Source organism: Epinephelus moara, chromosome 3, assembly GCF_006386435.1.
Source record: "Epinephelus moara isolate mb chromosome 3, YSFRI_EMoa_1.0, whole genome shotgun sequence".
NCBI lineage: Eukaryota > Metazoa > Chordata > Actinopteri > Perciformes > Serranidae > Epinephelus > Epinephelus moara.
The window spans coordinates 11,521,272-11,537,950 of record NC_065508.1 but is presented as its reverse complement, the minus strand read 5'-3'; the positions used below and the strand labels follow the sequence as shown (position 1 = coordinate 11,537,950).

At 41.4% G+C, this 16,679-nt stretch overlaps 1 protein-coding gene across 1 annotated transcript in view; it reads left to right on the top strand.

Annotated features, from left to right (window-relative positions):
* LOC126387647 (rho GTPase-activating protein 26-like) overlaps positions 1-16,679 on the top strand; it is a 123,685-nt gene that overhangs the window by 41,634 nt on the left and 65,372 nt on the right. Inside the window, exons 2-4 of the mRNA XM_050040235.1 lie at positions 13,538-13,633; positions 15,550-15,611; positions 15,767-15,838. Of these exons, the coding sequence (XP_049896192.1) occupies positions 13,538-13,633; positions 15,550-15,611; positions 15,767-15,838 (230 nt within the window). The remainder of the gene's footprint in view (positions 1-13,537; positions 13,634-15,549; positions 15,612-15,766; positions 15,839-16,679) is intronic.

Below are 16,679 nucleotides of genomic sequence, written 5' to 3'. Positions count from 1 at the left end.
GTTTCATGGGCATAGGTAATGAGCATCATTACTGATTGCCAGAGTGACTCGCTGAGCAAATTCAAATTGTGCTCTCACGAGAACTCTGGATTTTCAGGGTAAGAAATGACACACTATGAGTACAAAACTTGTACAGAAAGTACTGACCTCAGTTGAGATTATTTTCATTTGGCTATGTATTTTGTTTACAGTGTCAGCTAAAACACTTACAGAATGTTTTCAACCATCTGTACAAAGAGTTTGACATGCTCCTAACCAGAGATAAGAGTCTTTTCATTGTTTGATTTGTTGATTTGATTTGTTGAAATTATTTTGATTATTATTATTTTGAATCTACTTCAGAATTGGGAAATAATCTGCTATTTGGCAAATGCTGTCATGTTCTGACAATAAACAATAGTGTACACCACAGTTAACACAATGATTTCTTCAACTTTTACACAGGAGCAAAAATCAGCCTTTAAACTTAGAAATATTGATTTGACTTTCTAGTGTGATAATTATCCGTATTGACTTGACATACAATTTTTTATCGTGATATGAATTTAAGCCATATCGCCCAGCCCTTATACAATCTAATGCTTTGTCCCTTGCACATTGTCATTGTCAAATTTAAGAAGGTTTGGCCTTAGATCTCAAATGCCTTGAATTTTAAATGAAGGTCCAAAATGACCAAAACAGCACCTCTTTAACACTCTGACAGCGTGTAGATAGCCACCAGCATAAATGTTTTTAAAATTAAAACTTTGATATTAAACTTTAAATCAGTTATCCAAATTGGAATAGATGAGCTACTTCCAGCTACTTCTAGTAGTATTTCTACTTAAGAAAGTAATGTTCCTTTATAGTGTTTCAGGCAGTTCTAACTAACATTTTTAGCCATGCAAGCAGCCTGGCTCTATGGATGGCAGTGTTGGTCGGTTGATTGGTCGACCACTTCGGTCCACACTCAAATATCACAAAAACTTTTAAATGAATGGCTGTGAAATTTTGTACAGACATTTATGGTCCCCAGAGGATGAACCCCAGCGACTTTGGAGAGCTTCGGGTTTTTTTCTTCTGTCGCAGCCATAGGGTTCACGTGCTTTTGAGTGAAATGTCTCAACTATTGGATGGGTTGCACTAAAATTTGGTTCACACATCCATGTCCACCTTTGGATTAATTGACTTAACTTCCCCTCAAAGTTTCAATTTGTCCAATACTTTGGTTTATGACCAAATGTCTGCAAAACTAACAACATTGCCATCAGCCTTAACTTTCTGTGAACTGCTAATTAGCAAATGTTAATACGCTAAATTAAGATGGTGAACATGGTAAACATTCATCAAGAGCATGTTAGCATGCTAACATCAGCATTTAGTACAAAGCTCTGTTGTGCCCAAGCCTCACAGAGCCACTAGTGTGGCTGTAAACTCAGTCCTGCTTGTGTATACAACTTGCTAACATATTAGTAATATGACATACAGCACATTTAAAAAAAATAAATCATCAATAAATGCATATGTGTGCTCATGTTCATACATAAATGCATGTGCCTCCTGCATGTGTGCGGGGATGTTTGTTTGAAGACTAAACCGCAGTGTGGAGGTTGTCTTGAGTATCTTGGCAGCAGCTTGTCCTGATGACATATCTAATGTACAGGCGGCCAGCTTAGCCGTTGGAAGGTGATGAGATAAAATATAGCTCTGAGCTGTTTTTCCACTTTTTCTCCCCACGTCTCTCTGCCAGTCTCTCACTCTCTCTTTCAATCTCTGAAGTGACGTTAGCGCTGTAACATCCAACTCAAACTTACACTGTGTTGAAATGGTCTTGGATATGATTTCTCATGTGCCATAACAAAACATTTGAAACTTGACTTTCTTGTTTGCACGTAGTTGGAATACCCACTCGCATGCTGTTTTCCAAGTCAGCCATAAAATGAACACCATCCATGCTACAGTATGACCGAAGAGGCTCAGTTTGATTCCGCCGCAATAAGAAATCCACCTTTAACCTCTGAACATTAACCCACTTTACACAGCCTGCCTGCAGGGGCTGCACGACAAGGTATTAGATGCTACAGACGTAATGTTACTGGACAGCAGTGAGCTTTTTTTCCCCTGCTTTTCTCCAGCTGTGTTGGTGGATCGTGTTACAGGCAGATGATGGGCCTGAAATGTGGGTCTGTAACAGGATCTACACTGATGGCCAGATTTGACCTTAATCACCCATATATGCTCCACTGTGGGCTCAAGAAGAGCGATGAGACAGTGTTGTGCGTCAATGTGGACCGACCCAGTCTGCTTCCCATAAAGCTGACCGAGCAGAATGGACGGACGAAGGGTGACCTTTGACCTCTGCTTCCCCCACCAACCTGTGCTCACCACGGCAACGCCTGAAAGAAGCCATCTCCACTTCCTCGCCCTTTTTCTTTCTCACACTTTCCCTGCTTCTGGGACTTATTGTTGCCACGAATGGAGTGTTTCCTCCTTGCTAAATGTCCAAGTGACCTTATGTTCCCTGCCCAACAGGAAAGCCCTGTAGGTCCATGCACAATGTTTGATGATGTTCACTTACACTGGGCATTCTTTTCTTTATAAAGTTGATCTCGAGCAGCTCCTGGTTTATTGCTGAGGAAGGAAAGAGGCTGATTCAAACCCACAAGGTTTCAATTAGAGTGTGTTTGTTTCAGCATAAAGCTATCAGGATGCCACAGTGATGGTATTTAAGTTTGACAGCAATGACCTTTGCAATATTAGCTACTCTCTCTGTATGTTCCTCCTCCCTTTGCCCCCCTGTCTTTACATCCCATGAACCCACGCACACAGAGAACAAGCTATACAAGAAAACAAGACTGTTTGGCCAAGGGGGAGGTCGTTGGCTGTCAGAAATCGGGGTCAGTTTCACAGAATTTTCCAAAGAAAGGTGAAGGGATTTGGCTCCTTGCTGTAGTGCCCTATTCTGTGTTTTGTCCATCCCAGCCTGCTTATGTTGCAGCGCTGCTCTCCTTTTCCACAGCCAGGCTCTGAATCTGCACCAATAGAAATGTTGTGTTACAAGTCTGACTTCAAGAGAGGGTTTTCTTTCACATTTTCAAAGCCAGATTAATAAAACGGCCTGGACGATATTAGCTTATCACCAACATATTGGTATCTGTGTATATGCTGGTGGACAAGTAACAAGAAATGACAGTAATGAAATGCAACAGATGCGTTTGAGGTAATTTGGAAACGAGAAAAAGTGCACCGCTCACAATTCTTTAATGACCAGATTTAAGGGCTCCTCATCAATAGCCCCTTTTACACTGCCAGATTTTCCGCGAATGTTGGGCCGTTTTGCCGGCAAGCTGCGAGCATTTAGACACACACAGCCGGATTGGCGAGTTGGTCCGAGGTGCCCAATTTTCCGCCTCATAGGGTAGACATATTGGCGGAACCCTTTTAGTTTAAACAGACCGAGGCGGCCTTCCGCCACGGGAGGTGCTGTTGATGACTTGTGGGAGGAGCTGTTGATGACGCCGCTGACGGTGGATAAACAGGAAACAGCTAATAGCAGGAATTAACGAGCAGCTAATAGCAAGAGGGAAACGCAAACCTGACAGACACTGTAAAGATGAGCAACTGGGGAGACAAGGAATTGCGTACCCTACTTGTCCCCGCAAATGGAGAGGTCATAATCAGATGACAGTGAAGAACGGTCCGACTTACGAGGTTATTGTCGAAGGACTGACCAGTCGCGGCTTCCCTCCCACGTCACTGTTTACGTCACACGCTGAGCTACACGTTTTGTTACTTGCTCACGCCCCCCATTGCCCCGAAAAAGGCGCATTCTGTATAAACAAAAGTAGGTAGGTGGCATTTTGCCGCACTCCCCGATTTAGTTTTTATACTGCCAATGCTGAAAGAAGACTGATTTGGCTTTCCTGCAAATTTGCACAATTCCTGTTTAAAAAGGGCTAAAATGTTTAATGTTACTTACTACTGCTACTTTTTAAATGGCCTATGTGCTGTTAGCAGATTTTTTAAAATTCTCAACCACTGATATTGGTATCACCCTTAATCAATATCTGTCAAGCTGTACTGTTGACCTAAATATCTTTCACAGTATGGGAACACAGAACTGTATTTGTTTATATGACTGTTAAATTGAGATGAAAAGCCAACGTACAGTACGCAATAACGACGGCATGAAAAATGGATCATCTTTTTCTTCTGGCTGTTGTGGCAACACATTTTTATTTCTATTTAGTGCAGCTTCAGATAGTTTATTAAACAGTCAATTTTCCATCCAAAGGACGCAGTTTTTGTGCATATAATAAAACATGATAAGCATTTTTTGGCAGTTAGAAAACTCTTCTTCCTCGCAGGGCTGGAACTCGACTAACATGAAACACACTGTAGCTGGAACCATGTTAACGGATGTTGCATCTTTATCGACTCAGCGAATATTGTACAAGTCTAAAGCCACATGTGGACGTAAATTAGATTTAAACGCCACATTTTTTCTGTTGGCGCTGAAACCAAGGCAACCACAAAGGAATATTTACACCGTGACATTAATTTTTAGAGATTAAGATCAAAACAAAAATGTCTCAAGTGAAACTCTGGACTAGATTATTCTATCTGGACACTTGAATGTGTCACTCCATTGTTATTCAGATATCATCCTGTTAAATCACAGGATTTTATGACAAGAGCATAAATTGTGTCAGTGTGCTGTGTCGTATGATTTCACAGTCTCACAAATTCCTCTCCTTGCTTGGCTGCTGGGTCATGTAAAGCATTAGATGCTTTAGACTGAAATCTGTCTTTGTGTCCACACATGAATGGTGTGCGTGTGTGTGTGTGCGTTTGTCCCACTTGATGAATAGCATTTCTATTCACATGCTTGTGGAACAAAGCTACTGCAGAGTTCAAGCTACTGCTGGATATCCTGTTGATATCACACAGGCCCATTCTTTCGACTGTCTATATGTGCGTGTGTGAGTTAATACACACAGCGGCCGTTGTGCACTTCTGCTGCATGGTTGTGGTTAATTACAGATTCCCTTTGTGTAGCTTATAGTGCAGTGTGTGAATGTGTGTGTGTTTTTTTCTCTGTGCTGCTGTGAGCAGGAAGCGTCATTCCAGCAGTGTCTAAACCACTGTCCTTCAAATGTCATTGTTAAACTGAAGGCAGAGCATGTGACTGGCTGACAGGATTCCCCTCGCCACTAATGCCGCACATGACAAGCAAACGCTTTTTAAGAAATATCTGTGTGACGCCTCAGAAAGGAGTGACCAAGTCTTGCCTCCCTTCCTCCCCTTTGTCCAAAACTGCAACATGTCATGGCAGTAAAACGCCCCTGTAGTGTTACAGCTCACCATGCAAGCATCAGTGTTCGTTGAGTTTCAGGGGACCTTTTCTCGACACAACTCGGATCTTATTGTTGCAGCCGTGGTGATGATAACTGTGTATGTCTGCCTATATGTTGTACTCCTGGCACATTTTTACCATGCTGAACCCAAATCACATTCCAGTGACTTTGGTTTTGCAGCCAACTAAGATCTGGGAACATTGCGACATTTCTACAGTAAAGTTTAATCATGTAAAGCGCTTTATTTAGTGATAATCCCTCATTGCACAGGAAAACTGTTTGTGTGGTAGATCAAAGTTAAACCAATAAGTGGGTCTGTAAACTGTGACAAATGTTCCCAACAGATAGTTTTGGTTATAATTTCACTCTTCGCCTTCATTTTCCAAATAAGTTTGACTATCACAAGAGTTTGTTGTCTTAACTTCTTTTCAGCGACGTTGCCATTGTTTGTTTATTTGTATGTGTCTCCACTGGCCTCTGTTATGAGCCCAGGAGGGAGTGAAAGGCAGAAGAATGGGGGGAATTCTGTCGTACAAGTGTGAAAGAAGAGGGGAAGAGGACAGAGAAGCGAGTGTCAACAGGGCCACTTATTTTTAGCTGTCACTGTCCTCAGTTGTCCTTCCTGCCTGGACACAGACACAGAGACCCACACAAACACTAACAAGCAGTCGCAGCATAGCATCATCTGTGCATCTGGGAACCCCCAGCAATGTTTTTTATTTTTCATTCAGCTGCAAATCAGATATTCCATCCATCCATTATCTTTACCCGCTCATCCTAAGAGGCTGGCTGGAGCTGATCCCAGCTGACACTGGGCGAGAGGTGGGTGACGCCCTGGACAGGTCACCAGGGCTGACACAGAAACAGGCAGCCATTCACGCTCTCATCAAACCAACGGGCAATTTAGAGTTGCCTATTAACCTAACCTGCATGTCTTTGGACTGTGGGAGGAAGCCGGAGAGCGAATCTGATAATGCACGTTCAAAATATTTCAAATATTTTCTGGTCGGTGGTTGATTTTTATCAGTTTAACAGCCGACCTACACAGCAATACCAACGATGGAATGCTGGTGCAGCAGCAGGGGCTATGTAATGTATAATTCAATTGTGTTTGGTGGTTTATTTAAATGGACTGTGCACTTGATGGACGTATGTAAATGGGGCAATGTTAGTCAAAAATGGCCAGTGTCAGGGCAGCCCTGTTGCCTGAGGGTTAAGACATTGTCCTTGAACTTCTGTGTCCTCGTTTTGTGTCATGTCTCTACTAGTATTTGCAGTAAAGGACAAAAAAAAAGGAACTTAGAAATAGCCAATGTAATCAATAGTCCGTGGTTAGGTACTGTATTAATGGGTCTTCACCAAAATTCACTCTAAGAAAATCAAGGGAAAAGAAGCTTGTTTTCCTTTCTAGGTATAAGTTGATTTTTGGTTGTTTGTTTTAGCATTTTGGGTGAACTGATCCTTTACCTCTGAAAAAATGGCTGCTGCAATTAGTGGCAATCAAGTGCACAGCTCAGAGATGATCAGTGATATGATGCTGTGACCACCCAGTCATGATATACCTCTTATGTTACTCTTTGTACACTGGTGAACCTGTGAATCACCGCAGTGAAATCACTACAGTACCATAAATGGTAATAAGGCATCAGCGCTGCTACATCTGTAAGTAGACGTTCTCTTACACTCTGGACAATGTACTTGTTGTGGCATGTAATTCCCTCTTTGTTTTGTAGTAATTCATTTGTGTTGGCGGGATCTTACAGAATCAAATTGGCCAACAATGTGTTTTCAATTTAGAAAAATAGTCAGAGTGAGCCCGAGAGCCCCGCTCGGAGCCGATGTGTGCTTGTGTACAGATGCGTGAACGTTCATGTGTGTTTGCATGTGTCTGAGTGTTGCCAGCATCTATGGAGAACATGGCTATGGGGAGCGATATGACATGCATGATGTATCTGCGTATACGAGCCAGAAAAAATTCTTTGACGTTACCTCATCACACCGTTTGCCAAAATGTACAGTGAGACATCCTCCAAGGGCGAGTAAACTAAACACAAATGCACGCTGGCAAGTTTGTTTTTCATCACAGATTTGAGTGATGCAACCTGAACTCATTGTTTCCAAAGAAGAATAAAGTCAGTTGCTCAGTGCGCCAGCACAAAGATAAACAGTGAAAGTCCTTGCGGCATGTAAATACAACTTGGACTTTGTAGCATTTAAAAACGTGTTATTATCTTAATAGCAACACTGTCAAGTAACTGACAAACAATAATATGAACAATAATGCAGTCCTAATAGTTTTTGCACCCATTCCAACAGATTATGGTCACTGTTGCTGAATTATAACAACAATGTGAACACAAGTGAGGAAGGACAAATCAGCCACACATTCATACAAAAAAAATCTGGATAATTCAATTTATCAGATGCTCAACCTTTAATGCGCACAGCAAGATGTATAAATTCACTCTTGAAGGTGTTAAGCACTTTCTTTTGAATCAGTGTAAACCTCATGAAGGCTTATTTCACTTGTGCATAAACTGTGGTGACTGCTGTACTTTTTAATGCTCGCATAAAATATAATGGTCTGACCTAATGTGCCTCCACCAGCATTTAGTACTAAAGGTTAGGCAACACTCCACCAGGGAGATCCTATTAAGAATGTTTTCATTATGTTTTAATGCTCTGCTTGAGGTGCATTTAAATTTACGACCACTTAAACAGCCACATATATTTGAGCTTGATGCTAAATTATTATTATTTTTTATATATCAAGCTGAAAAACTGCTTTTGAACTGTGACTCAACATTTCAGCTATGAACTGACAGTATCCAAGTCTGCCTTTTTGTAGGGCTGTTTGTGTGTACTGGTCTTAATGAGGACAGTTTGTTGCTCTGAATTCTAAGTCTGAATTCTAAGTCTAAAATGTTTCTCTCCAAGTATGTGTAAGATTTTTGAAATTCTGAGAGGTGTTTTCCAGATGCGTAACCAGTAACTTAAGTAATCTGTTTGCAGAAGTGGGCAGTTTCAAATCAAAAACGCTTTGTAACCTCTCAGCTTTTGTTCTCCAAACCAACGGTTTAACACTTTCAATGTTTGTGAGCTGATAAGAAAACACAAAAAAACAGGAAGGGATATGTTTGTCAGTTAAGATAAGCAGTTTCATTTCAGCAGTGACCATGGACTATCAGACCCGTCAGGGCATTCAGCTCTTATGTGTTGCATATAGATTCTGTCTGTTAGGGAAAAATCTCCCCTAAAACACTTGAGCTTTGTTGAAAAAACTGATAGTGTATTTGTGATGTACTCTGCATTTCTGGGTGCATTGAGGGTCTGTCTGAAACATCAGCGACAATCACATTTAGGGGTGAGTCCCACTGAATCAGAGGAGGGGCTTCTCTACAAACTCAACATTTCAGGCGGATGTTTGAAGGTTATACAGGAAGAAATTCATCACAGAAGAATTTTTCCGCTCACAGTCAAGCAGCAGTCACCATGTCTGCATGTTAACGCCACTGTAGATGTCATTTTAAAAAGCAGTTTCTGTAGTGACACAGGATTCTGGCTTCACTAAAACAAACACACAACAGCTTGTTTGTTTATTTTCCATAACTGTGTTAAAAATGTCTTGGCAAACCAAGCCCCTAAACCTCCTATTCTTTATATATTTCAGCTAATTTCAAGTCTTCTAATTCAGGCCTTGATGGCAATTGTGAAACCATTGCTCGATTAGCTATTAAGGCATAAGGTCTTCAGACATGGGTGTTATCACAGGTTCTACATCCATGTTTCTGTGTCCAGCAGACTCAATAGATCTCATGATTTTATGAAAGTACTTACCAAATGAAAAACCTCTCAACTGTTGCTCTATCCTGCCAAAAGTTCATACTGACTGTCTGACCAAAGGCATTTTGGAAAGTCTTCTGTCCTCACAATACATGTAGGTGGACAGATATGCAGCAAGCTAAACACACTTCCAGCTAGACTGGTACAGATTTCTGCCAATGCCAAATGACCTATCTCTTTTCTTTTCTTTTTTTATATATATTTTTTCAGGCGTTTTTATGCCTTAATTGATAGTACAGCTCAAAACTGGATGGGAGAGAGAGGATGGATGACATGCAGCAAAGGGCCACAGGTTGGAATCGAACTTGGGTCACAGCTAAGTAAGAGTCTGTATACACTGTAGGGCGCACGCTCTACCCAGTGAGTTAGAGTTTGTCCCCAAATGCCCGATCTTACAGTGTTGACTAAAATGAAATATAATTTGTTTATCTGCCCTGTGACTCGAATTTGCTGTGAAATTTAATGGTTTCTTTTCTGGCCCCTTCTACACCCTTCCAACAAGTTTTATGAATTTCAGGCCTGTAGTTTTTCCGTAATCCTGCTGACAAACAAACCGACCAACCTATATTACCGATATTATCTCCTTAGTGGAGGTAATATAGGTTGAAGACACAGATTGTCTTTGAGGTTTTTCTGGAAGCAGTAGTAGAACTGTGAAAACAGAATAGGACATCAAATTTCATGAGTGATCAGAAATCAGAAAATGTTTCCATAAACAAGAGTTAGATCAAAATGAGTATGGTAACCAAGACTGGATTCACAAAAGTACAGAGTAGCAGTCATGCTGTTACAATGTGCTTCATGTCAAGAAACAAAATGTCGCCAGTGAAACATTATTTAGTCCTAATAGGATGCATAACACAGTAATTAATTGTTTAAACAAGATACACAGTGGTTGTCCCAACAGTACTTTTAATTCAGCTGTTCCCTACAATGTTACATTAGCAACACATTAGCTCCAGACACTTTGTATGGTGGCCAGCTTGGTTAGCAAAAGGCTGATCATATGAAAACTAAATTCTACCAGATCACAAAACAGCTGTAACTAGTAAAGTGCACTCAGCAGATTGTAGATCTCTGCCAGGTGTGTCTGGGAGCATGTGGCTGGGAAACAGGGAGTGCAAGGCAGGCTGTGCGCCCAGCGAGTGTGCCTGAAAGAGAGTGAAGAGTGGAATGAAAAGAGAGACAAATGCAGGTTAGATTATCAAGGTGATGGACATGCTTGATGAGAGAAACCTCTACCTCTATTTGCCCTCCCAAACAAAGAAGAGTCTCATTCAGTTCACTCTCCCAGCACCCTGAAAACTAAGTTAGTTATTTATCTCATAACATGCCTAATTTTAGTGAATCTTACCATATTGGGCATGGAATTAATTTGCAGATACTCCAGTTGCTCCAAGATGCGGCCAGACTTTTCTATGAATGTACGTTTTTGAGCCACAATAAAGGCTACAATGTTGCCTGGTACAGAAAAGTAAGACTTGTTGTCGCCTAGCTGATTGTGGGAAATGCGTTTTGGCTATGTGAATGTGTTGATCACTTGCAGCCCCTGTCAGCCGCAAGGTTAGAAGGACACCATGTGAGGTGTTTGAGCATACATCCATAAATGCACATAAAATATTAGGCTGATGGGTCCAGTAGTATGTGAGATTAGCTTAGGACAGAAAGATACACACATGAACACATACAACTGAACACATGATCCACTCATGCCTGGCAGAGATAATAAAAGGAGTGTCTACAAATAATGCTCCAACAAGAGCATTTGCGCAGTAGATAAAAAATGCCAGTCAGCACTCTCTTGGATACAGATCTGACAAAATGGTGGATGTAACAATGTCAGTTAAACTGTTATAAAACTGTGCCAGTAGTGGTTGCTACTAGCAACATAATGTTCAACTGAAACCAAGTGCTGTTGGCAGAACAAAATGTATGAAATGGCAAAATGAAGTAGAAGTGCATGACTGATACTCATCTAACAGCGTAAGTGTATCTGAGGCCGTGCTTTTTTTAAAATGCCCGTCTGTTTTCCTACTCCTCGGTCTGTGGCTGGTTTTGATGTTTATGAAAGGGAGCACGAGGAGTGTGGCAGGAGCCAGCGTGAAGAAATTAACAACGACAGGCACGTTTCACTCACAAGGTGCTGAGAGGAGCTGTCAGTGGCAGAAAGGAGAGGGAAGAGAGGCAAGGGCCAAAAATAAATAGAGAGCAGGGAAGCAAGAGTGAGGAGGACGGTGTAGAAAGAGATACAGCTGTGTGTAGCTCAGTGGACACATAGCATGACAGCAGTCGCACTGGGGTCACACAGGTTCATGAAACCTTATCAGCTAATATAACTCTTCATGGTAGCTGATTTGACAAAGGATTTTGGGTTGATTGCCACTTTAGTGCTCCACAGTGTTTTGATAACATGCAAAATAATGGTTCCCTACTCTCTCCACAGTCACTGCCAATGAATTATCATCAGGAACAGCACAAAAACACCCTGATATTTCTGCAGAGCTCTCACTGTTGCTGTTGAGTCACTCCTCATATCTTACAGATGAATTTGCCAGGTGCTGACATTTCTGGCTTTCAAAGCTGTGCATGCACACACAGTGGCTTCAAAGAGTCGGCTGTAACTTTCCTTTTAAGCAGAAACGCCGTGCCGTCTCTAACCTCGACACGTTTTCATTCGCTCAACGGTGGGAAAGACACAAGTGACTGTAAAAGGGTCGTGACCATTTGCTGTTGGCCTCATTTCATAAGTCTTCAATATCCATGTCTTCTATTAGATGTAAGACCTGTTTCAGATAAGGTTTTAGCAATATAATAAACAGGTTTTTGTTGGTATTATTGCCACTTATTTATAATGAAATTTATTCGCATTATTAACCTCTTTTTAAACTGTTAAACTTGGATTTGTAATCTCCAGCACAGTTCATATTGTAATGTATCTCACTTAAGTTTTTTTGCTCTCCAACTTTGTTATAATTTTTATTTTAGGGCTACTACTTTTGAATTAATTGTGGCAGTACACAGGGTACCAGGGGACGGACGAGAAGAACTTTAAGTATTTCTTTACTCTACTGGACCCTGGCACTGTAAAGCTGCAGTTTATCCTTCAAGGTCAGAGTGTGGGCTCAGTTCAGTCATACTTAAGTTATTTTGACGCTACAGAGCCGCTGTGACTGTGTGTTTTACAGAGTTTATCCCAGGAGAGATGGTGTGTGTGTGTGTGTGCATTTGTGTCTGCCAGCGTGTGTGTTTCTGGCAGAACATGCAGGAGCGCCTAGGTCTGTGTTTCATTTTGCCGATTGGCAAGCTGCAGTAGATCTTTCCAAACACACACACACACACACACAAAGATATCTGCATGGTGTGGTATTTACATGAACATGGTCAATTACACTCTGTCTGTCTTGTCTCTCTACACTCACTGTCCTTTCCCTGACTCCCATCCGTCTTTCCATGAGACTCTTGATCTCTCTTCCCTCTTCATTTCTCTGCATCCTTGTCTTTATTTTAACTTCCATCAGTAGTTTGTAAAACTGGCTGGTGTGTGTGTTTTGCATAGTTTCTGTCCTCTCTCTGGAGAAGTTGGAGATCCCTGCTGAGGCAGACCACATCATAGTTACAGTATTCGTCTATTTCTTTGACCATGAAAGTAAAGGAAGGCATCAGTAGAGGTTATGAGCATTTTCAAATTCCTCTAACTCAGGGTAACATGCAGTTCCTAGTCGCAGTGTGTCGTTCCTCAATATGTGCAGTTTCTCAGAAAGTTATGAGAAGTGTCTCTTTCGCTCCGATCATGCATATGCGGCTGACCTCGGCCAATGCAGCAACAGGAAATATGGCTGTGAAGGTGACCCTGTCTTGGGTTTAAATAGACGGGAAGCCAAACTCGCCGTGAGTGTCTGTCTCCTAGGAGCTCTTAGCGCCTCATGTATTATTTGAAAGGCATCCATCTGTCCGGCGCTTTTCACCGCCTCACTTGGCTGATGTGACTTAAGTTTAATGGAACTTTTGCACTTGTTAGCACACACACACACACACACACACACACATGCACAGACACAAAAACTCCACACAAATGTAAGAGCTTTCGACCTTCATCACTAACACCACTGGGGATCCACTCAGAGTATCCGCCTGTCTGCATTGAGCCTCCCTCCACTCACTCTCACTTTCACTAACAGCATGTTATAAAATAAGTCTAATCAGAACTAGAGATTGATATCCACTTTCAGGGGCGCATTACATGTTTTTAGGACAGCAAACCAAACTTAAAAGTAATATGTGATGTTTTATATGGTCCTCACTGCTGAAATAAGACGTCAGTAAACCTAACTGTCTCTTCTCTTCTCTCTTTCTCTCAGGTCTGTCAACGGCCAAGAGGAAGTTCGCCGACTCGCTCAATGAGTTTAAATTCCAGTGTATTGGAGACGCCGAGACGGATGATGAGATATGCATAGGTGAGCTTGCTGATATGAAATCCTATGTACTCCCTGTAGCGACAGAGGGGACAGCCTGTAAAGAGACGGGAGACAAAACGCTGTCATTTGTAGTCGCTGAAATCAAAAATTAAAGGCCAGCTTGATGCTAAGTGCTATTACATAGGAAGCTATAACAATCATTATCATATTTTGACTTTGGTGCCTAAATGTGGGTGAAAAAGGACGAACACTTTACATTTAAAACAGCAACTAATGAACAGTCAAAGTAAGACTTATTCTACATCGGCTATGAACTTAAATACTGTGATCATTTGATTTGTTATTCGAATTTTGCAGCCGTTTTGGTGCTTTATCATCTTTAGTTGTCACTATTAATCTTCCTTTGTTTTATTTATATTATTTTATTTCCTTGTTAGAATCCTCAACATAATATAAACTATATCATTACCAGAAAAGAACCTCTCACGGGGTCAAAATATGCAGGAGCCTAATCCTCACTCTCCTCTCTTCATTCATCTGTTGTCATTACGTGATGTGCTAACAATCAATAACTAGATTTTTCCAGTAGCATCAGGCACACCCATTGTGTGGATAACATGAGCTTTACAGTCCAGTTTACCATGCAGATTTTAGCTCAATAAAAGCTCCATATACAAAAGATATACAGTCATGATTACAATGTCAGTGTTGCCTCATCCTCTATAATAAAGACATGACAAAGTATCGTACTTGAAGTGACATGTAAAGCCTGTTTATGTTGCTCCCCAACTAGTGTTAAACTCACATTAGAATATTGTATAAAACTGTGGTGTAGACTACAGTACGTGAGAATATAATCCTTTGTTCCATGAACTCATCCAGGCCCCTCAGTGCTCTTTCTATCACCGTCCAAGCAGCCCGCTGTGAAACATGCAGCAGTCACCACACCCTCCCATGCTGCCTGGCTCTGTCTGTGCAGGCTGCAGCTTCTCACTGGCCTGTCCCACCCACTACTGTTGTTTAACTAACCCCAGCTATCTTTCCTGAACAGTTTGCCGCTCAACTGGGCCGCACCGTGGAACTGTTGTTCTTAGGATATTCATAGTTATACTCGTGTCCAAACTCGTTCCTTCTCTCCGGTACAGTGATGATTTCACTTCAAACGGCTCTACATGATATCAGTCTAAAGATCATACTTTCATTAATTAAAATGCAGTGGAAGAATAGCTTACAATCAGCCTCTGTTAGTTTAACTTGGTCTTTATCTGAGTGTTTTTCTCTCAGTGTCATATTTTCAATATTCTATGTGATTGATAAAGAATGTGATTGAGCTTACTGAGAGGTTTAGTTGGATCTAACTTCGAAGAGCCAAATCCTGTTACTTGAAGTCTGATGTTGAAAAGCAGAGTGAGTGTGTGTCGTGATGAGTAGGAATACACTGTGTATGTGCATGCATGTGTGATTTCCCTGTGCACATATTGCACGTGTTGAGTATGTTATGTGCGCTCGCTGTGTCTGAGGGTTTAAGTGTGTGCGTGCGTGTGAAGTGTTGGACAGGGACGGAGGCAATTGAAGTGGAAACTCTGACCTAAAACAATGTAGCCAGTCCTCGCTTGCCAGCGAGCGGGGAAACAAGCACTGAGCTGTGCTCGCTGTGAAAGCACCATAGAAACAGACCATCTAAATTGCGGTTTCATTTCCAGTTAATTACTCTGCTGTGTCATGACTTCAGAAACATTTGTATAAGGTCCAAGAGCAGAAACAAAGCTTCATCCCCGCCACCTCGTGCCAGCTCTCTTCAAACACTCTCCCTCTTTCTGTTTGCCTGTACTTGTGTGTCTCTCATGATAATTGTTTGACATAACTAATAACTTTGTCTCTGTCTCTCTGTCTCTCTTTCTAATTACCTCTTGTCTGTTATGTCTCTGTCTGTCGACCAACATGTCTGTCCTCAGCCAAGTCTCTTCAGGAGTTTGCAGCGGTGCTACAGAACCTGGAGGATGAGAGGACACGGATGGTGAGTGACATAACTACTTGTACTGGCTGTGGATGGAGAGTATGTTTTTGCATTATTATTATTATTACTATATAAAGGCCTTTGTCATTCCTAGAAAACTATTCCATGCCCAGCATCATGTAGTAGCTTTGGTTTGTGTGTCTTTTTGCCCCCAGATCGAGAACGCCAACGATGTGCTGATTATGCCTCTGGAGCGGTTCAGGAAAGAACAGATCAGTGCAGCTAAGGTGAGGAGGCGACAGAGCACAGCCACAGGACTTGTGACTGAAACACACGTGTACTGTGCATCAGTACTGATAAGCTGGCAGTAAAAGAAAAATCAGAAAATCAATAAAATCCCTTTAGTGCTTGTGCAGCTCTTAGAGAGGGGCACTGGCAGCCACAACACCCACACACAACATTTAGCTGGTGATAGATGTTGGACCTCTGCTCGATGTGAGGACACTGGAGGTGGTAATTAACATGTGACCTTTGACCCTTTGATGGATGACTGCAGTTGAAAAACTTGCAGCCTCCTCAGTATTGGCACCTCCACATCACCTCTACTTCACCTTTAAGATGTGACTGCAGGTTATCTTTTGTTCCAATACTGGAGAGTGACTTTGTCATCTGCACATCTGGGTAAAATTACTCTTACTAGTTAATAGTCACTGTATATTTTCATTTTCCTTGAAATATTTGATCACAGCAGCCCCAGAAAATTGCGTTTCTACTGTTCGCATTACCTTTTTAAAGTTATTGGCACATGATAAAATTCCAGTGAGATCCTATTTAATGAAGGATAAGTTCAGTATTTCCATGTGTTAGTAGGAATGTTCAATACACTGTGATATTAAGAAAAATATGTAGCATATCTGACTGAAAGGCCCGGTATAACAGCCTTACTAGGAGCAATATGATGTGTTGGATATTACGGAAGCGTATTGCATTCACTTGACAAATAAAAAAAAAGCCCTGTTTTTCTGAGTAATTTATTTATTTTTCTGCTTTTTGGTGTAATTTTTTCTGTTTTTCTGAGTAATATTTTCTGTTTTTCTGGGTATTTTTTTCCCTGTTTTTCTGAGTAAT